Source organism: Hippichthys cyanospilos, chromosome 12 (genome assembly GCF_059441005.1).
Source record: "Hippichthys cyanospilos isolate Australia breed blue-spotted pipefish chromosome 12, RoL_Hcya_1.0, whole genome shotgun sequence".
Classification (NCBI taxonomy): Eukaryota; Metazoa; Chordata; class Actinopteri; order Syngnathiformes; family Syngnathidae; genus Hippichthys; species Hippichthys cyanospilos.
The window spans coordinates 2,429,523-2,451,140 of NC_142380.1; the positions used below are offsets into that span (position 1 = coordinate 2,429,523).

A 21,618-nucleotide genomic window follows, 5' to 3' on the forward strand; every position below is an offset into this window, starting at 1 on the left:
CATTATTGTACGGTAGGCGCAGAAGATTTTCACCAGCCCGATCTCCCACAAAAAAAAAAAAAAAACGAGCACAATCCGCTGACGAAAGTTCTGGATTAGTGCTCGGTGCTTCTGGAAGGCCCAGCGTCCTTTGATAGGTAGCGCAACCCGCAACCTTTCAAAGACACACACACACACACACACTCGAGGGGAATGCTAAACGGAAATACGGAAAAGACGGAATCCTCCAAATGAATCATTGATGACCCCCCCCCCCACCCCACCCGCTTACTCTCCCAAATCCGATACCCGCGGGCCAAAATAAGCGAGCGCCACAAATGTTATGTTCTCATTAAAGGCGCCTCTACTAATGAAGAGGCTGATTCCTCACAGATTGCTCCACGCCGAGTTAGATGTTTGCTAACATATGCCGAGGTCACCTGACGCCGATGCCGGCCGCGCGCCAGGGCACGCCGAACGGCAGCGGGCGACGGGCAAACAAATTACCAAGAGCTCACCCGCCCGTGACGGGCATTCTGAAATGCCGCCTACAATATTTTATTAGAAGGCAAATAAAATTTGTGAGTCACCGTCAAGGAAAAAGCAGCTTGCCCTGACAACCGCTGCTACGGAAAGAGCGAGAAAAAACAGGCGCTACAGTCATTTGTGCTTGTCATAATTCTATCAAGTCCTCCTCTAAAATCGGTCTTTTATTAAATTCAAAAATCATGTGATCAAAGCTGCATAGCTATCATATAGTTTATCTAACGATCTCGCCTTTTCACACGATAACCTTGAAGCCTTTTTTGCTACGATGCTCTTTCCGTGCTCAACCGCTGTGACGGTTACCACGATAAGTAATTGCCATGCTGGCGTTCTTTCATAACTCATTCACTGCCATTGACTGCTATAGACGTCTAAGGTCCAGTTTTGATGGGGCTAACTGACCGTTAACTCATTTGCTGAGTGACGGTTTATATTGGTCAAAAATCCATATCAGCTGTGTTGGCAGTGAATGATCAAGGAATGTGATAGAAAAATTCTGAACGTACAATACACAGTAAGTGCATTCAAGCTATGTTATGTAGATGTAAAAGTCAGCCATTTTATCCTTAGATTCAATCCAGAAATCATTTTTCAAGAGTGTAGGCTCCTATCATGTTAAGTTCTGAAATGTTACCATGCATTTTGGTTTTAAATTTAATGTGGGGGCGCTAGGCCGAGATGTGCCCATAGTGCAGCTCTGACAGATGCGTGACTTGCCAGTCTGTCCTCAGTCTGTAAGGGCGGGGCTTGGGCAAAGCGTCGGGAGGTGTGACAGAGCTGGCTCTTTTGATTGGCGGAAAGGGCTTGACGGCCAAGGCCGGCGTCCAATCGGAGCGGCGCGCGAGCAAAGGCCGCCCATCCTGCGCCGTCGTGCGTAATGGGAACATGTCGAGCTTTTTCGTTGGCAAAGCCAGAACTACAAACGTGATATAATGTGGCGTGTGAGGTCACATCTGCAAGCGCGCGTAGAAACGCACGCACGCACGCACGCGCGCGCGCGGTCGCGGATCGACACGCCTTCAAGCCACAGCGGCGATGGCGGAGCTCCGTCGGAACCGGGGGGCGGGTGGGTGGGGGGGTAATGAAATAAATAAACTAAGGCAAATTGCGACGAATCTTACTTACCCAGCCCCCGTTGTCATGGATCCAGCTGCCGAGGGGTCCGTTCAAGTACTCGGTCATCCACTCGGCGATGTTGTCCACTTGCGACGTCATCTCCTCCTTAGTGGCGCACTCCACGCACACGGTGCCGCCGAACTCGAAAAAGGCGATGATCCGGCCCCAGTTGACGCCGTCCCGGAACAGTTCGTCGATCACCTCGGCGAAGCGCCGCTGAGCCGTAGTGGACGAGAGGTACAGCTGCCGCGACATCTCGGTGAAGTCCGGCTGGTAAAGTCTCTCGAGTTCGTCGCCGGCCTCGCGCAAGACCCTGTGGATGTCGGCGAGCGGGTCGGAACCGGGGCCGCGCTTGGGCGCGCGGTCGCGGTCGGGCCCGGCGCCGGCTTCGCGGCACCGGAGCACCAAAGTCGGCGAGGGGGCGACCACCGGCGAGCCGTTATTGACGGCGGCATCGTCCTCCTCCCCCCGAGCGGCACCGAACCCCCACGCGTAGCCGCGTTTGGAGAGTTTATGGCAGATATAATTCTCCACTATGGTGCGATTGCGCTCGTTCGCCATCTGGGCTCGATTTGGCACTTTGTACGCTCGGATTTGCCTCTTAAATAAAACGCATCGTGCATCCATTCGATGCACCGCTCTGCGCGGGGCTCATCCAAAAGTGGACCCGACCGAGCCGACGCCTAGATCCCACGCGCGGGCAGGAAATTCAAGCTTGGAAAAGTCCCCGCGAAAAGCTGCGAGGCACCCTGGCGAGCTCGCCTTGGCGTAGAAATCCAATACGCGGAAGAAGCTGGAGCGGCTGCGGATGGAATCCCGGCGCGCATCGGCCAGACGTGCGAGAGTTGCGCAGGGGGTGGGGGGGGGGGGGCAAAAATGAGGCGCAAAGTTGTCTGCGCCAGAATGGCCGCTCGGCGACGCGTCGCCGACGGTTAGTTGAGGCGGCGTGTGAGATTCACTTGGGAGACCACTGGCTAGGGTTCACTTGCGTGCACAGCCCTCCCCTTCCCTTCCCCTCCTCCTCCTCCTGCTGCTGCTGCTGCTGCTCGGTGCGCGTGAGCTCTGACGTCACGGTCGAGACGCGCACGGAGCTGAGCTCTGGAGCGCGCTCCGACGTGTACGTCGGGAACTGCACGTCGACTCATTTATTGCATTAAAAATAGACGCGTATACGCCATCTGTGCAATGGCTGCGCATCTGCTGATTTTTTTAAATTTAATTAAAACGAATATAATTAAGACTCCTCCTGGACAGCGCGGTGATGTAGTGGGTAGAAGGGGGACTCATTTTCAGTCCTGGAGTTTTACGACTCACGTTTTAATTAAGATATACCGTTGCAACCTAAGAGTAGCTCAGCATTCCCTCCTATATATAATCTTATTTTATTCGATCAAACATCAAAATCGCACTTAAACGGGCACCGAAGTTTTATCAAACACTGTTAGGACCGCAAGATTGAGTGTTTTAACACCACTCCCTGAAAATATCTTTTCAGCCCTTAAACAGTGCAAAGCATTATAAGTTTTTTAAAAAAAGACTTCAAACTTCCCATCAGTGTCTTTAAAATTTGTGTTGGATCAACTTAAAGTGTCCGCTTTTGGATCATAGAAGAAATCTGAAGTGTCCTCTTTTGGAATCTGAAGAAATAACTGAATTGTATTCATATATATAAAACAAAGCGTATTGAGGATTACTGTAGAGATCTATTCACAAAAATAAAGAATGAACTAGATTATTAATATTTGTCCACAGAAAAATATCCAACTTAAAAGTGTCCTCTTTTGGGATCATAATAGAGATGTGTTCACAAAAACAAATCATTAACTTGACAGGTAACGAGTGGTGGCACGAGACAAGTTGGGCCGATCCTGAGAATCCGGAAATTTAATAACCAACTGAACATTCAATTTATGAACTTTTCCTGAAACAATTCATTCAATAATTATTTTGAAGGGATTGTTGCACGTCGATTTGACATATTTTCCAGTTTACCCACAGAGTGCAGACGCTGGCTAAAACGGACGGATGAGTCCTTCTCTATTTGCCTGCAAGAAACTTTGCATTTTGTAGATGTTGAGCAAGGCTTCATGTTCCTTGATTCAATTCCTCTCGCCACATCTTTTGAAAATTAATTATCTGGGTTCATCTTCATGTAGTATTATTCTCCTTTGGGACACAGAGAAGAGAGAATCTGGAATAGCCCATTTTATGCAGATGTAGAAAGCCCCTTCAAGGGAGATTAACTTCTCTCTAGCACAAACGGAATATTTAAATTCTTTCAAAAAAAAAAAAGACCACCAGGCTTTGCAGGGGCCAACTCTTGTACTGCAGCAGATAACTACAAAGGCTTTTTAAGTTCACACAGAGGGGAAAAAAATAACAGTAATATCCCGCTTCATCACAGGGATTTTGTTCCACGCCACCCTTACAAAAAAGGGACATCTGTGATCCAGAAATGCTTTGAATACTGCCAGGACATGTTTTTGCTGCGTTCGACATTTTTCAGGTCATAACATGATCAGATAGAAATATATATTTACTTTCAAAGCCCTCAAAATTTCCAGTGGCATTAGCTCTATCCATACATATATAAAAAAAATTTTAGAACAAAAGTACAATGGCAAATAAATGCGCAAAAAATCATTATGCAATCATATAATAATGCGACTTATTATATTTGACCGTATTGCAAGCTGTAAATTTACAAGGAAACTAGCAGACGTTTTTGATTGTATTTTGAATTTGGCCTTAGCACTTTGATAGATTTGAAATCCAGTTCCAAATGACACACAAAAACAGGACATTCGATGCCCCCGGGACTGTATTCATCTCAAAAATCAAACATGGGGGGTTGAAATTTCCTCACATGTATTTATTCAGTTCAACTGTCAGAAATTATACAACGGTGATGTTCCACTTCTGACAGGTTGCTTTCCATGGCACACAAGGTGAAAGGGGGGGAAAAAAAAAATAAGACCGAACATAAAATGTGTTTACGTTGATTTAATAACAAGTGGTGAATCAACTTCCCTGTTCTAAAACTCCCACCGTGACGGTAAATGCTCAAATACGTCGAAAGCGCAGGCTTTTCTTTGCATAGCTTAACCATGTAAAACAACAGGCTACATGTTGTATTCATTTCAATTGCGTCTCAATGAATTATTCTATTGCAGAAAACTTCATTTATGATGGCTGCACTTTCCATTTGAAAACGTGAAACCCTTATTTGCCTGGCAATCTATTTTATGGGTTAACATTTTTATGACAGTTTATTATATATATATATATATATATATATATATATATATATATTGGGGGTGCGCTTTTAAAATAGAAAAAACATGGCTGCAGAAATTCCTACAGCGCTATGAAAGCATCCCCGACCAGTTAAGTGGTGCAGGTTAGAGGTCACAGTAATTTTTTGAATATATTTTTATGAACTAGAGATAACTTGTTTTTTACAATACTGTAATTCACTGAGATGCCCCAGGAAATGTTGCTACAGCAAACAATTGGGGGGAGGGGGGGTCGAAAGCAACCAGAGAAGCTCGGCACGCCTTTTAAACCAAAAATCCAACGAGAAGACGGTCAAACACGAGTCATGTCTTCTCACTTTCATGTTTTGGATTTCTCGAAGGCGTCCTTTCGTCGTTGACGGCAAACAAACACGCAGGGACAGAACAAAGAGAAGTTGAACAATGAAAAGCCGATATCGTCGCTAAACTACACACCCGCGTGTCATGGCGGACGGGCTCCGTTGCGGTCGCTTGATAGTTGTCACATGTTAAGGCTTGGTTAGAACGTGTCGCCACTTCTATCCGCGCGGCCGCCAAAGACAACTTCCAGGGAATTGTCCCAAACACGTTTTGGCATTCAACTAGACTTCTGAAATGACATTCTGGACCAAAGGAAGACTGTTTACAAAGCAAAACGTTGGACGCCATTTTGACAGGAATTCTAAGATCCTCTTGAGATCCGGCGTATTCATTTCGTCCCGGCGAGACAGCAAAACGACAGCCAACCCAAACACGAGACATCATGTTGTCCTCTACTGAGCACAAAACACTTAGTAGCATAGCTCAAATGAGTTAAAAGATATAAGCCCAAAACCAAAGTCCACCCTAGTGGACACAAATGAATAAGCAGGGTCTCATGAGGATTTTTAGTCATGTATTTGTGGGGAGTCCCGCCTTTGTTGGCAGGACTTTGAAAGTAGAGGAACCGGGATCTCCTGTGCGCAGTCTACATGTAAAACAAGTCTCTAGCGCCCTCAGTGGACCTACACAGGCATTACTTGAACCAGCAAGTCCTACTCTGCCCTGATTTAGGTCAGCGCCAACGCAGACTGCGTGGCATCATTTGTGCAATGACACAAAAAAAAATCGCATGCAAGCGTCTATTTGCACGTTAGAAGAAAAAAAGAAGTCTCATTACGAAGGTGAACCGACTTTTGTTCATAACGACATGAGATAAAATTACCTACAGAAATAAAGATAAGAAAATGGAAAATGGCTTTTTTTTTCTTGATGACAATTGGCTCAGTAACAATACACACAATCGTCCACTTTTCCACCAAGCAATACATTTCAATTCAGGGCGCTTAGTTACGCTGACATCTTATTTGACGGCCTCTACGTGGCGTCTAGCATAAATAAGCCAAGTTTTTGCCATAATTATTTACGTTATTTTAGTTCGTTATTATTTGTTAGTATCAACGTTTAAAAAAAGGGCTATAAATAGACATGTTTGACCAAACATGATGAATAATCGTCATTTCAATACTGACCAAAAGAAGGGTATTATTTTGGCCATAATCGTGCAGCCCTAAAATTTAAATAAGGCATTGAAAATTTTTTGGAAAAAAAAAAAAAAAAATCTTAGGGGTTTTGTGTCTCGTCCCATTCCCAATAGCTCCTTTTTAGCACCCTTGTGTTAAGGTGCCTAAAAGTTGGATCAAATGTGTTTGTTGATTCGTCAAAAATGCATTCTTTACATTACAGTGCCAAATTCCAATTATTCAAATTTTCCTGAAATGAAAACGGTCTTTCATAGCACATTGAAGTGAAATGGCTCTCGCTCCACTGTCCGACGGCTGTGATGTCACCCTTACGCTATATCCCGTAGCTATGGAAACCAGCTCATTCCAATAACGCTGCGGCAAAGCCGACTGTCCTGCTTGGCGGAAATGTGCTTTCGACTCACTCCCTTTCATACTAAAACGCATTCGCAAACATTTCTTTCCGCCGCGGCTCAGGCAAAACAGTCAGGGTGCCGACCGACGGCCAAGTCTTCGCCCGCAAAGACTTTGAACGGTCGGAGAGGGTTGAGAATGCTTCTTATTGGGTGAAAGGATACATTTCCAACGCGGTGGCCCAACGTCTCACAAGCATGCGACGCCGGGGCGTAATGTGACTGTCTGATTTGATCTCCGGCCCCCGCGGGCGGGAATTTCAGGCCATATTTGGCACAACCGGTCCGACAGGATATTGCTTTTCCTGCGCGAGAAGAGGCGGGGAGGCCCGCTACCGTCCACTATGGTCTTCCTCCCTCGTCCCGACACCGAAATACAGCCGCTAAAGTAAGGCCGCTCCCGTGACCGGAAGCACGTGCGCGATAAAAGTGAAATGTCGCTGATGCGCGGAAGGGGTCGGGGACGGGTCCGTCGACCCCGCGGGCCTTTTCCGACGGCGGTTACTCTCGTTTGTCGGCCGCCTTGGATTGTTCCCTCTGAATCATGCAGCGGCGCACGATGCTGTCAAAGCTTCCCAGGTAGAAGAGGGCGATGGTTCGGAATAGACCCATGGTGACGATCTGCGAAGGAGATTCCGTCAAAAAACGCCCGCCGCTGCCGCCGGAAATTAGAAGAGCGGCGCGCCAGTTGTTTAAATCTTCAGAACAATAAATGTTCTTCTCCACGAGAGCAGACCAAAAATGAAATTAGGCAGAGGTCCATAACTCAATCGGCTGTTTATCGTGGTCGATACCCGCCAATACTGTCTAGAACTGCTCATGAGCGCTTTTCTTTTTTTGCTTACTAGCCACGCCCACTTTATACAAAATATATACGGGTATACCTAAAATTATTCTTTTAAGCAACAAAGAAAAAAAAGCAATAAAAATCAACTTGGAACAACCGTTAACTACTTTTCACAGCGTTGATACAGGTTAGTCTAAAACAGAAAAAAAAATGCCCAGATGCATCAATTTCAGAAATATATACTTAAAAAAGATGGCAATCCTAATGTTATTATCTTCACATTGCACAAACAAAGCCTTTTCCCTAGGGCGATTTTGAAAATATCACATTTTTTAGGGTGTGCCTCACCGTGAACCATCAGGAAAGTGCGGTGCAGTTTGGAGACGCGGTATCACTAGTGCTTGCAGAATTTACTCAACAAATCACTTCTAAAATTTATTAGATGGCAAGCGCTATTTTTTTTTATGTTTTTTTACCTTCTTGGCATGCCTGGAGAATATGGAGGAGGTCTTTGTCTTAAAACTAGCTTATCAGTGACTGGCCCTGCCAATAGATTGCGCTCAATGGAATAAAAATAGAAGTGTAATTTTAATACTGTGATATTTTGCTCCAGGTTATCACGCTGTCAGAATCAGCTTTGGGCCCAGGCCTTGTTGGATCACGAGTTTGTGTGTGTACCTGCTGAAGACCCTCAGTGATGGAGGTGACAGGTGACATCCCACAGGTGAGAGCTGACAGCATGTAGCCGTCAGGACCCACAGAACTGTTAAAGTTTCCCTGCTGTAAGAATAAAAAAAAAAAACACAATATTATTTCTGCAAGGGCTGTCACCATCAAATATTTTTAGAATTGATTATTTCAGATTAATCTGATCATTTCATTTCACGTTCAAATTTGTATCGCGACAAAAACGTTTTCCCCAATTACGGTTAAGTATTGTTTGGTGGGGAAAAAAAAAAACAGTTAAGAAAATGATCAAAATAAGATAAACACAATCTGTCTGCCTTAGTGAAAGATGACAGAATTCCGAGATTCTGCCACCAGTGTCTGATTTTTTTAAACTTTAAAACTACATTTGTAGCGGTATCTCTAGGCATATTTTAGTCAGCAACTTTTATTTATGTATTGCTTGTTTGCTAGAAAATTATCACTAAATGACAAAGCGCATCCGTATATAACCTTACCAAAATAGATGAATACAACACCGTGCAAAAGAGTTACAATAAACAGCTGAGTATGGTGTTGCTTGATGTTCCAATTCATTTGCTCTTAATTTGAAAAAACATTTTTGTCCCTGTAATGGCATTAAAATCATTACTCGCAACCCTATTTGGGAACGACATATGCTGAATATATCTATTTCGATTGCGTCACAGTAGTCACTTCTTACCACGGCGTCCCGCACAACAATCTTGGCCACTTGCTCCGGTTGACAAACTCCAGAGGTTTCAGAGATTAATCTGGTTTCCAATGGCTAAAAACAAATTAAAATAATTAAAAAAAAAAAAAGTGATAAACATCAGACCATTACCTTATACGCGCGACATTTACCTTGGTCTTATTTTCCTCCACCAATCCTGGCGTATCTGTGTCAGGTGGGAAGGCCAGGGTCACGTAGATATTGTACGGCTTTATCTGAGGAAGAACAACGCTTCCTAACGTGAGCTACACGCATCCTGATCATTTGGAAAGTCACCACCCCTTCCCTCCTAATCATTATTAACGAACAGGAAATTGTCTTGTACCTCCATCTGCAGCGACTCGGCCAAACCGCGCAGCGCGAACTTGGACGGCGAGTAAGCCGTGTAGCCAAACAGGCCGATCTGGCCCGCCTGAGAAGATACAAACATGATACGGCCCATTCTCCTCTCTTTCATGGTGGTTATAACCGCACGCGTTGGATAGACGCTGCCCAGGTAGTTGACTTCCATCAGCCTCTGTTGGAGACCAGAATGAGAATTTTGCTGACCGATGAAAATGCGGAAGGATGAGGGCGTCTTGGGGTAACTCACCTTAAAACGGTCGACCTCCACTTCCTCAAACTTTCCAGAAAAAGACGTTCCGGCGCAGTTTACCAGCATATCGACGGGGCCTAACTTTTCTTGAGCCTTCGCGAGTGCGAGAGCACATTTTAATACGTCAACAAATAAATATGAGCATAAGAATGTAAAGAAATACCTGTTTTATGACACTTTGCACCTGACTGTAATCGCTGGAAACATCCACCGATATGCAAAGCACAACCTGAGTAAAGGGGAATTTTTAATCACTGTATTACTCCAATCAAAATGCATCCTTTTTTTTTTTTTTTAATTCAATGGAAGCTGCATTTGAAGAACGTCATACCTGTTTGTCATTGATGGCAAATTTCTCCACCTCTTTCTTGGCTTGAATTAATTTGGCCTACAAGATGGCAAATGTCAGGTTTTAAAATGCATGAAGTACCATATTTAAAAATTTAAAAAAAGCTCCACGCAACTAAAAAAAATGCTTTTAAAACCATGACAGTACATAGTACAAATCACCTTTCAAACTGAGCGGAACATGAAGCAACTTATTGCTGAGTTGAAATCATTTGTTGCCATTATTTTGATAAGCTTCATTATGAATGTACATTGGCATTAGTGATGCAAAAACAGCGGATGAGCCAGGAAAACAGCTGAATAAAAATCTGCAAAATATACTACTGCAAATTAGGCTCCGCTCGATTTAAGTACTTTTTGTTTTCATCCAAAATTGCCTTGTGTCGGTTAGGGGGTTCCAAAGCCTTGTGCAGTATTTTGAACAATTCTTGGACATTTTTTCCACATCATTCTCACAGTAGTGAGAATGACCACACTAAGTGCTGGTGCCATTTTGAACTTTGTCATGTTGGCAGCATCCGGGTGAAATTTCAGCTCCTAGTGTCTTCCTTTAATGCTTTGTTGGAAATGCATTTGATGTAAAGTTTAAATATTTAACACAATACTGCACAAGGGTTAAGTTTTTAAAACCGTAAAGCGTGCATCATTTGGAAAACCCAAAAAGAACCACTGATCTTTAGCACCTCTTTACAATTTACATTCAAACGTCATGAAGCCTCCTGCGTGTGAAAGCCCACGATCGTGTCCAAATCATGTCTTACCTCATCTCGTGCCACCAGCGTAATAAAAGCTCCTTGTCTGTAGCATTCCATGGCTATACATTTGCCAATACCACTGGAGCCCCCGGTCACCTGCAAAACGGAAGGTGAACAACTAGATTATCCTACACACTGGTGGACACGTGTCGCTGCTAAATAATTCAATGCACGATATAAACATCCATCGCGATGTTCGATAACGCGATACAAGACTTCCTAAAGTTGTAGCATTAGCTAAAGTCTCGTGAGCTGAATGGCACTCTGCAAGACGGCTAAGCAGCCATGCTTTCGACGCACTCGTGACAGTGATGAGAATAAAACGTCAAAAGTGCATTTAAAAAGCTCCCAATGCGACGCTGCGGTGAAACATGCGCCTATTCCGAATGCAAAACAATGCTTCTTCAATGGACTTACCACGACGTGGGCCCCGTTCAATTTGAGGGGCTTGGGGCTAATAAGCGGCGATATCATGTATAAAAGCAGCACGAAGGCGACGATGAAGGCGGCGACGACCAGCAGCATGATGAACGGAAGTAACAGCCACCAGGAATGTAGAAAAAGCCAACCCGTAATCGTTGAGCTCAACTCTTCTTCTGGGGACATGGGTGATGACTGGCAGTGGTTAGCTTGACTGCTAAGTAGCTGGCCAGCTTCTCGGCTCGACAACGCAGCGGCGACAGGGGGGCGGTGGCTCTCACATAGGCGAAGCGAAACGCATCGTTCGGAAGAATTGGGCGGAAGTGATTTGTCAAAAAATTCAGCGTTGTGTAGCGCGAGTTGAAATGTCCCGCGGCGGACCTTCACTCGGCGTAACAAAGAGAAGTCCGTGTTAATCGAAACAAATAGTCCACCGAAAACGGACTTTTCTAGATTCTAGTTGTGGTATATGTAGTTCTCGAGAACAGTTGGCTAGCTTTTGAACACGCGGGGGCGAGCGGCGGTGGACTACAACTCCCACAATGCAACGTTCCACTTTGGCTTTGGGCATCCCGTGTTGCCGCAAAACGTACCCACGTCAATAAGTGAGGCAATTGAAATGTTTCTACAAGACTAAACATTTAAAGACGAACCTTCACATTTAACGTATTTTATTTACATTTCAAAAATTAAAAGAAACGGGAGCACAACACTTAAAAGTTGACCTCAGACAAAAAAAAATGGTTTTATGTCGGTATATAATAGCGTATAGATAAATTCCCATCAAAACAAAGGAAAGAAATGTAGTTTACATTCCGTATAGGTGTACAGGAAATGTGCAAGTATTGTACATGTAGTAGTAATAGTAATGTCAATGCACTTTGATGATCAAGCACAAAGACAAATTGAGACAAACCCATACAAAAATAAACAGCTTCTCTAGAAGGCACAGTATGCACAGCGTAACTTTTAATTTGAGATGTATCTATTAGCCGCAATGTACAAACAAGCCTCCAATTTGATCCGTCAAAATTCACAATCCAATTTCAACTTTGTGTAAGGCTTTTATTTTTTTTTTTAGCAGTTAATTAACCAGCATCAGTCCTGATATTTAAAAAAAAAATGCAACAATTATCCAGTAGGGTGTGAGAATAATATAAATTGAGCGACATGAGTGCCAAAAAAGCTGTGAAGAGTCCTTGTTTCAAATAATGCTGGTCTGGCACCTTTGGTGATCCATTCAACGCATACAACTGAGAGTGGACAGACGATCCTCTAACGTAGCTCTCATCTAGTGTCTCACAAAGTCGAAAATGCCTATGCTATATATATACCACACTGAGATTATGGACACACAACAAGATCTCCAATGCTGTTTCGCTTTCCTCGGACTACGTATGATACCACAAAATACACATTAGAAAATGCTTGTTGGCTATTTATACAAAAGAGAAGGTGAGCCGTTCGTTGATTTACGACAAGAACTATATGCGTGCATAACCCTAGCCTGAAGGAGCAGCCCGGGTATTTTTTTTTTGCACCTTTAGAAGTCCAACACCCCTTTAAATTTGTCATGAAGCTTAAATTTATTGTATTTGGAGAGGAATAATGGTTTTTACAGCCTTTCTGTGGTTATCAGACTGTCGGAGAGACAGCGGTTATCTGATGAATGGTTAAGATCGAACGGGAAGAAAGGGGGAAAAAAAACAAAAGACAAACTGTAAATAGAACATTGCAATTATTTTTGCTTTGGTTTGGCCTGCTTGAAAAAAAATCTAATCAGCCTTCCTGTCCAAAGTCCTCTGTGAATTGTTTCAGTTTTCCCAGATCCTGCTCGTTGACGGTGGGCTTGGTGTTAGCCAGGGACCTCAGCATGTCGGACTGCAAAAAGCAAATTCTATCAAAATAGGATTCCACCATAACAAAAAAAAGGAAACGCAACAATGTCTTGAACAAGCGCGCTCACCATGCAAACTACAGGTTCCAGAAGCTTCTCTCCGGGGACGTCGATCCAGGTCATCTCAATTGCGTTGGGGTCGCCCGGCGAGCAAGGCGTCAAGAGGTCGTTTACGATTATTTTGGGATCCTCTCTCGATGGTCCGTTCACCTTCGAAAACGCGACGCCATCATAATTAGTCGGGCGGAAGCGATACGTTTCAAATAAAACGTACAAAATCCCTACCCTTTTAAAGTGGGTAGCCGCTTGGACCTTTCGGACGGGCTGCATGAGCGCGTCTCTCACAATGATGCTGATATCCGCGCCTGAGTAGCCGTCCGTTTTCTTGCCCAGTGTGACGAAGTCCGAGTCGGTGAGACTGTTGGGGGTGGAGCCCAGGTTGAGCTTGAACATGAAGGCGCGGGCGTGCTCTTCCGGCAGCGGGATGTAGATCCTCTTCTCAAACCTAACACGGTTTCATTAAACAGAGGTGAGTGGATAATGGCGCGAGGCGACGAGCGTAGCAAATACCTTCTTCTGATGGCAGAGTCCAGGGTCCACGGAATGTTTGTGGCCCCGAGTACTAGCACGCCGTCATTGTTATTTCCAACGCCTGTGATAAGAGCACATTAGAGTATGTTGATTGCAATTTCTTTTATTAGTGGGATTCAAGTCACTCACTACCATTGGTGGCTATAGACAATAATATGCATTGATGCTAACTCTAAAAGGCAAATGAACCATATATCAATATAAGTTTATTTACTTCACTTCTATTTATAGCACAGCAACATTTTTTCTACCCCGTGTGACCCGCTTAGCAGGCCATTGTTAACATTTTACTGAATGATGGAAGGATAGGGAGGGGTGGAAAGCTGTCAAGAGTAAAGCAAAGTGAAACGTCGGCTGGAGTTTTAGATTGCTAACTTGTTTACTAGCCACTTAGAATTCCTTCAAAATAATCAGCGCCAAAACATCAGGATGACTTAAATGTCAGTGAGTCTCAATTTTCTTTTTTTAATATTCTAGCATTCAGCAATGAATAAAACAAAAACACTGCTTTGTACATGCATGTCATGAAACGCATTTGTTTTATACGTTTGTCATTTAGACAGGCCTCTGGGTAGAATTTGAATTGCCAGGTGCTCAAGATGCAGTCGTGAGACTTAAAGTCTTTGATTGGGATTCAAATAGAGGCCTAATGTGGAATGCGCGCAGCTCGTGTTTCCATGGTGACCCGATGTTCCCTCAGCCGATGAAAAGCATTACTTTTCCGCATTAGTATTTTTTTTTTTAAACAAAGGACTTAGGAATGCATTTATTCGTACGAATTTAATAAACCTTTTGGCAGAATACGCAAAAAGCAACTTGAAGTCGGTACTCGAGATTTCATCAGCAAGTGCTTGAAGCTCATCCGACCTACCTTGCATCTGTACCAGAAACTCCGTCTTGATACGTCGCGCCGCCTCGCTCTCGTTTTCGCTTCTGGAGCCGCAGAGGGAGTCGATTTCGTCGATGAAGATAATGGAAGGCTTGTTTTCCCTCGCGAGGGCGAACAGATTCTTTACTAACCTGGACGACAACGTGTTCACGGTGAGCATTATGCCGGTTTGATCATACCGTGAAGTTTCACGCCAACTCGGCGGCTTACTTTTCACTTTCGCCCAGCCATTTGGAGACGAGATCAGACGAGGAGACAGACAGGAAGGTCGAGTTGTTTGCCTCTGTGGCGACAGCTTTAGCCAGATAAGACTTTCCTGTACCTGGAGGTCCAAAGAGCAGGATCCCCCTCCATGGCGTTCTCTTTCCTTAAAACGCAAATATAGCCAACTTGAACTTAACTGGTAATTAGGAACACCACAAGACCTTGTGAATTGCTCTGTGTACTATACCTACCTGTAAATAGGTGAGGGAATTTGATTGGAAGAATCACCGCTTCTTTTAGGGCCTCCTTGGCACCTTCTAAACCCGCAACGTCATCCCACTTGATGTTTGGCTTCTCTATTACAATTGCACCTGTAGAAAAACCCCAAGACAGATTATCATTGGATAACCTATGGTGACACAAATGAAATCACCTGTAGCAAAAAGGCTGCCTGGATAAAGTAATGACAGGGGAAAAGAAAAATCCGTTATTTGTGACATCACACAAGGCAAAAGCGGTTCCTTTAAAACTAACTGAGTATCACAAGTGCTTTTATAAATAGAGCACTGTGCAAGATATCATTTTTGAGCTACAATAAGCATACTGTTGGCCGCTTCAGTGTTATGTTTTTGGTAATTTCATTGGTTAGATGTAGTGGACGACATGACGCTTGTCAGTAAATAGAAATAAACTCACGTTTAAAGCCTTGGGTTCAATAGTATATAAGGTCTGGCTGCTTAGCACAATATGCGCAATACAAATATTGAAGTAAATATCAATTACAAATTGTACAAAAAGCTATGCAAGAAGAGTACATTTAGCAGGTCACAAAACTATTAGGAAGGTGGGTTGGCGAACAAGATGATCGACGTGCTTGTGATCAATGCACACTGGACTCCGTCTAACCTGCATTTTTTTCCCACCTCTCACCTTGACTTTTTTGCCCAGAGTCTAAGAAAGATGGATTTTCTATGACAAGATGAACAAAGTTCCTTCTTTTTATCTAAATAATAAAAATGAAATAAGGGTTCCTGACTATCCCCATTTAATCAGTTTTGGATTTATAATTGCCTACCAACACATGACCTCTTGCTTGAGCCTTTTCTTCTGTTGTTCAATCTTACACACTAAAGGTTTTTGTTGTTTGTTTTACATGGTTACTTGTATCCACAACACTTGTAAAACATTTAAAACAGCCTTAGGTAACAGTAGCCCTCCGCAAACCCTTTCCAGTTCTCTGTTGTATGTCTGCTGGGCTTAAAAATGGCTTCCTTAAGAGTTTTCTCTGAGGACTGAACTATTCCTTATCTGTGGAAAACTACAAAGAATTTGCTACTTAAAATAACATTTAAAGATAGGGATAGTTTGAGAGTTTGGAACAAATTAATTCACGGCACGCATTCCTATGATTAAAAATTAAATAAAAATAAATCTCCTCGGTTGGATGCTGTGCTGCGTTTCCCGACTGTTGCGCAAGTGCGAAATGACGAACCTGAAAGTTGATTCTGCAGCTTCTTTTTCTCCGGATCGTCACCGTCATCACTATCATTCCTGAGCACGCAAACAAACAAAATCAACAAACCGAAGATCTTAAGTCAGACCTGAATGGGTCCATACATCATTGCCCCACCCACAAACGCACCCTTTGTTATCCGACTCCTTGACTGGTTTTGAAGGTGGAGCTTTCTCCTTCTTTTTGAGATACTCCTTCAGCTTCTCTGCCCGATCCAAATATTCGTTACATTTTGCCCGGATGCTCTGTCTGGCTTTTTCGCCTTGAGCTTCATCTGGAAAAAGTTCAGAGATTCAATCATAACGCGACTTCTCAAAACCTTGCCATCTGTGCAAGATGAAGATAGTTTTATGATTTAAGGCGTACATTTAACCACATGTAGGAAGTACTGTACAGCAGCTTGGTACATCCGCAGAGCCTCCTCATAATTCTGAGCTTTATCCTCTTGAGCCGCTTTGCTGGCAAGATCGATGGCTTTCTATTAACAAAAACACACGAGACACGCACAGCGACAAAAAAGCCAAATTAGAAGATTTTCAATCCCACGCAATCAAAATCAACAAAAGATCCATCACCGTGTGTCCGATAGATTATCTTGACTATTCTGTAGTCCAGAAATAGTTACGATGTATTTTTCCTCCTCATCTTAAATTTCCCCAACAGCTTTTATTTCTTCTTCTACTTTTTTCCCTAAGTATTTTTTGAGTATGGATGCTCAGTGGCCCCATGCTCCCTCCCACAGGTCAGGTTTGGTAATCACAAAAACACCATTATGGAGTGGTAATCATCTCTCTGTTCACTTTGAATTTCAAAAACATTTACAATTATCAGACACTTTGTCGGGTTTAGTGTCCCCAATGACGCCACGCTGTAAAGACACACAGTGGTTCCGTGTCACGTCAACGACGTCAGGTGTTGGAACATCTACCTTGGCGTCCACTTTGTATAGGCTTCCATTTTTCTTTACGACTGTAATCCTTTCTATAAACATGACAGCCAGTCCATAATGTAGTAACTATGTTCTTCCGTTATGTAAAATCGGAGTCACGGAAGAGGCCAAAATTAACATGCTAGTATTAGCCGCGCTGTCAACATAAAGCTCACGCCAACAACACACCGCCGGATATAAGATTTTTATTTGGGGAAAAAAATCGTACTTCAATTACTTTATTAGGCGTGATACATTATTAGTCTACACGTTTAGCTGTCTACGGACGACTTTCTCGTGGTAAATGTGAAATTTAGCATCGGCTAAGGGAGCTAAAATAGCTAACTAGCATATACCTTTCATTTTATCCGTCGACTATCGTCCAAAAACGAAAGATAGCTTGACGAATATAAAAAAATCTTAAGACAAAAAAACAACCTTGGTCAAAGTCGTCGATGAAATTCATAAGTTATTCCCCAATCCTTTCGAGTTTCGCGTTTGAGCCTCTACTTGACTTACCTGTAAATTATTGTTGGTAGCCATGAGGCCTGATCAGTTGTCCGATAGCCGAAACGAGCGAGGTATTTTTATACAATTTGCCTAAAAGCCTATTTGATAAACAAATTTGTCGACATATAACTCTAGTGTCTCTTTAGCTTGTTTTCGTTTGTGAAATCGTCCCCGACTTGTTTCGAGGAGGAACTTCCGCATTGAAAAGCGGCGACTTGCGCACAGGGAATGTGGTGACGTCACGACGTAGCCGACGCTCTGGCACGTCACTCGACTTGTTTTTATTCTCCGTCTTTTTCCATTTATTTATGTTTTTTGTTTTATTTAAACAACATGTATCCATGCGATCTTTTTACACGCCGGAATGCAAATTAATTATTTTGGGCACTGAACTTGACAACGCTTGACATACACTACTGAAGTGTCGGACGTTTGAAACATTAAATCCATTTATACTTCCGGTATGTCCTTATTTACGACTTGGCGCCGAATGTTTTGTACGTTAGTCGGAACATCGACTATCATTAACGCAATTATGAAGCCCTGATACAGTAAATCTATTTATGGAAAACACTTTGTAAGTATAAAACAAACGCAGAACAATGGGTATAAAATAACTAGGCGTGTTTTGTGTACCAGTAGAAGTACCTAACAAAATGAATATTTTAATAAATATTTTTCGGATATCTGTACTTGAGTATTTATTTTCTTACCACCTATTAATTTTAATCCATTAAAACATGCAATCTACTCTTTGTCTTGTTTAGCTCATGCAAGGAACACAATGGGAACAAAAAAATTATACTACTATTAAAAACTACAATAAAGAAAACTGAACCTTGGGTGAATTGTTGATTGACGGTTGTACGATATCTGTACTTCTAACTGAGTATGAGTTATTTTACCAGCTCTGTGCATGACCAATATTCTGACATCACAATATATTGGATCATATAACTACGCTTGTAGAAAAAAAAATACATAATTGTGATAAATGTTTGCATAAAATCACTGTTATGCCATAAATATATAAGAATTAAATGAAAAATAGTAAGTATGGCTGTATATTAGTGTGACTTAAATGCATACCTTGAGTAAACTCAAAACCATGAATGTCAGGGTGGTTGTATAGTACCACATGTACATAATTATTTCCACATTTGCAAAAGAAGCATAAGTCTGTATCAACCTCTTTATAGTCTAGGTACTCTTGTAGCTCTTCCGCTCTGTCCAGGTACTCCTTACATTTGTCTCTGATTTTCTGATTGCCATCTTTACCCTGGGGTTCACCTGATAGAAAAATAAAAAGTCATTATGTTTATTAGCATTCAATAATGAGAGGTGTTTTGTCTAGGAATTCGACAAAGACACTTTTGTTTCTTTGCATCAGCGAGCTCCTCCAAAAACATAGCAAAGCAATGAAAACACGCTTGAATTGATTCACGAGTCAATCTTTAAGATACTCACTGAGCTGAAGTCTCACACAAATTTGTGACAGGTTTTTAGAACAACTTCAGGGGGATTTGAATTTTAAGGTTTCGAGGTACACAGAAGAACAAGAAAAATCATTATTCAATGACAGTTTTTAGGCAAAATCATTTCTGGACCGCCAAGAGCCATTTGGAGCCTTTCTGAACGATATCAGATACAATGCGGTACCTGCTTTGGTCACTCACGATTTAAAATGTGGAGAAAGTACTTGACGGCGTGTTTGTAGGAGCGAAGGGCTTCTTCATAGTTCCCTTCTTGGTCCTCCTGTGCGGCCTTCTGCGCCGTTGCTATGGCTTTCTAAAAAATGACAATCCAAAGTGATACTTATTCTTTGGTTTGCATATGTGGACTTATAATGCATATTAGAGGTACGATTAACCATCAAATAACAAAAATAATGTGCCAAATCAAAATGTAACATTTGCTTTTTACTACTGCTGAATATTTGTCCCATGTTCATGTTTTCATAACTATCCCAAATGTTGCCAGTCAGCATCAAAACTAAAGAAAACGGCCTTGCTGTTCTAAAACTTTTGGAGGAGAGTGTAGACATGTTCTTTTCACAAAATAGAGATGAAAATGACTATAATGTTAAATAAAATGCATTTGTGCTGAAGTAAAACAAAAAAAGTAGTTATAATTTCTGTGGGAGGGCCATTGTGACTGTGAAGTCAAATAAGTTTTAAGTCTGATCATTACACGTTTACACATCTTGAAATCAGAGACCGCTCAAAACTGTTCAAAAGGGGTGTTGGTAACAAAAAATCTGTAGAAATTGAAGATAACTTGCAAATTTGGTATTTCAGCCACTTGGAAGTCATTATTAGCATTTCGCGGGCCAGATCTGGCCCCCGAGCCTCGCGTTTGACACCCGTGAATTAACATATGAAATAAATTGTGATTAACCTTTTTTTTTCATCCATTTCTAGAGCCGCCTATCCTCACAAGGGTCGCAGGCTTACTGGTGCCTATCTCAGTTGTCTCCAGGTCGTGGGTGAGGTGTTCAGGTTAGGGACAAACAAGCATTCACGCACCCAATCACGCCCAAGCACAATTTAGTATGTCTAATACACCTGCCATGCATGTTTTTAGAGTGTGGCGGAGTGTGTATGCCAGAGTGCCCGGAGAGAACCCGCAGGCTTGGGGTGACCATGCAAACTCCACACAGGGAGGCCGAAGCGAGGTGGATTTGAACTTCGGTCCCTGAACTTTGAGGCAAACGTGCTAAACACTGCTCCAAGGAGCTATTTCCAAATCTATTTATTAATTAAATATTCATGGATTTTGTGACCTCCTTCCTTCTCAATAGAAAATATATCCTGCTGAAACTTTCAGTTAAGAAAATAAATTATGGACTGTATAAGCTTAAGATCATTTTATTGCGAGACGTGAGGAAGATAAGATTTGATATGTAGCGTAGAATGAAATCATGTGAACATGAAACGACAGTCCACAAAGTACCAGCTACGATCAACAACAGCTATGTTTCCACACGCTTTTTCAGTTTACAAATGGCTGAAAGAGCGCATTGTTTACATGGTGAAAGCATGGGCTTTCCCAGATTGAATAAGAACACTTGTTTTGTTAACCAAAATGACATTTTTCTCATGTATGGAACAAAGAACATTAAACCTTCGTCTTACCTGCAGATTGGTGGGCTCCATGTTGGGAGTCCAGTAGACCCAAACGCAAAAAGAAAACAAACAAAGCCGGGTTTTTGAATGTTGAAAATCAGGAATGACGCAGCCACGCACTGACAAGTGACAGCAAACTCAAGTTCCTGGTTGGAGATCCAGACGTGCAACAATGCCGGCCAGTCGCTGAGTCACAAGTTGTTGTCGTGCCTGTTCCGAAAACTGCTTTACTTTTCTTCGCCCACCATGGAAATCCATTCAAACACAAATGTTTCGTTATCATTTATTATTCGACACACTAACTTAAAAGAAAAGAAAAAACACTCGTTCTAAAATGAAACTCGGTACGATCGCTCTCGTTTCACTTGGATGGCTGAAATCCGACGCTTGTGTTACGCCCCTTAAAAAAAAAAAAAAAAAAGTTATACACTGCAGTGACACTGGAGTGAGCCAGAGCTCTAGTTTTGGACTGACCTACCCATGTTACTTCACCAATATTTAATTCCACTAAAATTACAATTATATTTGCACGGCATTGAAAACTCACACACGTTTATGATTACAACAGCGGTGCAGAAACGCCTCCGTTTCCACAAATAGAAACATAGTTACCTGCAGCACAAAATGTTTTCATATATGTCCTTTTGAACAAATAATCGACAAATAGAAACATAGTTAGCTCCGGCACAAAATGTCTTAACATTTGTCCTTTTGGACAAATAAGAGACGTTTAAGTGACACAAATAGTCATACTATTTGTTGTCTCACATATTCACCAAAAAATCAACGAAAACACGTTTTCTCA

At 42.5% G+C, this 21,618-nt stretch overlaps 3 protein-coding genes and 2 long non-coding RNA genes across 7 annotated transcripts in view; 2 read left to right on the top strand and 3 right to left on the bottom strand.

Annotated features, from left to right (window-relative positions):
* bcl2b (BCL2 apoptosis regulator b) overlaps positions 1–2,519 on the bottom strand; it is a 29,011-nt gene extending 26,492 nt beyond the window's left edge. The window contains exon 1 of the mRNA XM_088428644.1: positions 1,651–2,519. Coding sequence (XP_088284770.1) covers positions 1,651–2,268 — 618 coding nt within the window. The 5' untranslated portion in view covers positions 2,269–2,519. The remainder of the gene's footprint in view (positions 1–1,650) is intronic.
* LOC148414381 (uncharacterized) overlaps positions 1–9,754 on the top strand; it is a 28,347-nt gene extending 18,593 nt beyond the window's left edge. Inside the window, exon 3 of the long non-coding RNA XR_015867365.1 lies at positions 8,232–9,754. This is a non-coding gene — a long non-coding RNA (uncharacterized LOC148414381). The remainder of the gene's footprint in view (positions 1–8,231) is intronic.
* On the bottom strand, positions 4,493–11,605 carry kdsr (3-ketodihydrosphingosine reductase). Of its 2 annotated transcripts, XR_015867363.1 has the most exons (11): positions 11,154–11,601; positions 10,743–10,832; positions 9,965–10,021; positions 9,797–9,862; positions 9,631–9,726; positions 9,364–9,555; positions 9,170–9,253; positions 9,009–9,092; positions 8,297–8,398; positions 5,373–7,452; positions 4,493–5,283 (listed from the first exon to the last, which is right to left on the bottom strand). XR_015867363.1 is itself a non-coding variant. In XM_088428643.1 (10 exons), the coding sequence occupies exons 1-10, from the start codon at positions 11,340–11,342 to the stop codon at positions 7,333–7,335; spliced, it is 1,080 nt and encodes a 359-aa protein (XP_088284769.1). In that variant the 5' UTR covers positions 11,343–11,605; the 3' UTR covers positions 4,493–7,332. The 2 variants fall into 2 exon arrangements, 1 of the variants encoding a protein (XP_088284769.1); XM_088428643.1 differs by having other exon boundaries at positions 4,493–7,452; positions 11,154–11,605.
* A 205-nt stretch (positions 11,606–11,810) lies between these two features.
* On the bottom strand, positions 11,811–21,184 carry vps4b (vacuolar protein sorting 4 homolog B). 2 transcript variants are annotated; one of them, XM_088428641.1, is made up of 13 exons: positions 20,823–21,184; positions 19,365–19,476; positions 18,878–18,978; positions 16,617–16,728; positions 16,380–16,524; positions 16,230–16,288; positions 14,989–15,108; positions 14,744–14,900; positions 14,516–14,664; positions 13,624–13,705; positions 13,339–13,558; positions 13,123–13,263; positions 11,811–13,037 (listed from the first exon to the last, which is right to left on the bottom strand). In XM_088428641.1, exons 1-13 carry the CDS (start codon positions 20,841–20,843, stop codon positions 12,936–12,938), a joined length of 1,521 nt encoding a protein of 506 aa, XP_088284767.1. In that variant the 5' UTR covers positions 20,844–21,184; the 3' UTR covers positions 11,811–12,935. The 2 variants fall into 2 exon arrangements, with proteins under 2 accessions (XP_088284767.1, XP_088284768.1); XM_088428642.1 differs by lacking the exons at positions 18,878–18,978; positions 19,365–19,476; positions 20,823–21,184 and adding an exon at positions 17,698–17,930.
* LOC148414384 (uncharacterized) lies at positions 13,351–20,730 on the top strand. Its single transcript, XR_015867364.1, has 3 exons — positions 13,351–13,582; positions 20,109–20,186; positions 20,272–20,730. It is a non-coding gene; the product is annotated as an uncharacterized LOC148414384 (long non-coding RNA).
* Positions 21,185–21,618: the final 434 nt, after the last annotated feature.

Bases quoted from the DNA above. Each gene is read 5' to 3' on its own strand.
- vps4b (XM_088428641.1), bottom strand. From the start codon at position 20,843: ATGGAGCCCACCAATCTGCAG. The intron at 19,477-20,822 runs GTAAGACGAAGG...GTCATTTTTTAG, and splicing joins TGGAGCCCACCAATCTGCAG to AAAGCCATAGCAACGGCGCA. The intron at 18,979-19,364 runs GTGAGTGACCAA...TTTTTCTATCAG, and splicing joins CTTTCTCCACATTTTAAATC to GTGAACCCCAGGGTAAAGAT.
- kdsr (XM_088428643.1), bottom strand. From the start codon at position 11,342: ATGTCCCCAGAAGAAGAGTTGAGCTCAACGATTACGGGTTGGCTTTTT. The intron at 10,833-11,153 runs GTAAGTCCATTG...TCCGTTTTGCAG, and splicing joins TGAACGGGGCCCACGTCGTG to GTGACCGGGGGCTCCAGTGG. The intron at 10,022-10,742 runs GTAAGACATGAT...GCCATCTTGTAG, and splicing joins CGCTGGTGGCACGAGATGAG to GCCAAATTAATTCAAGCCAA.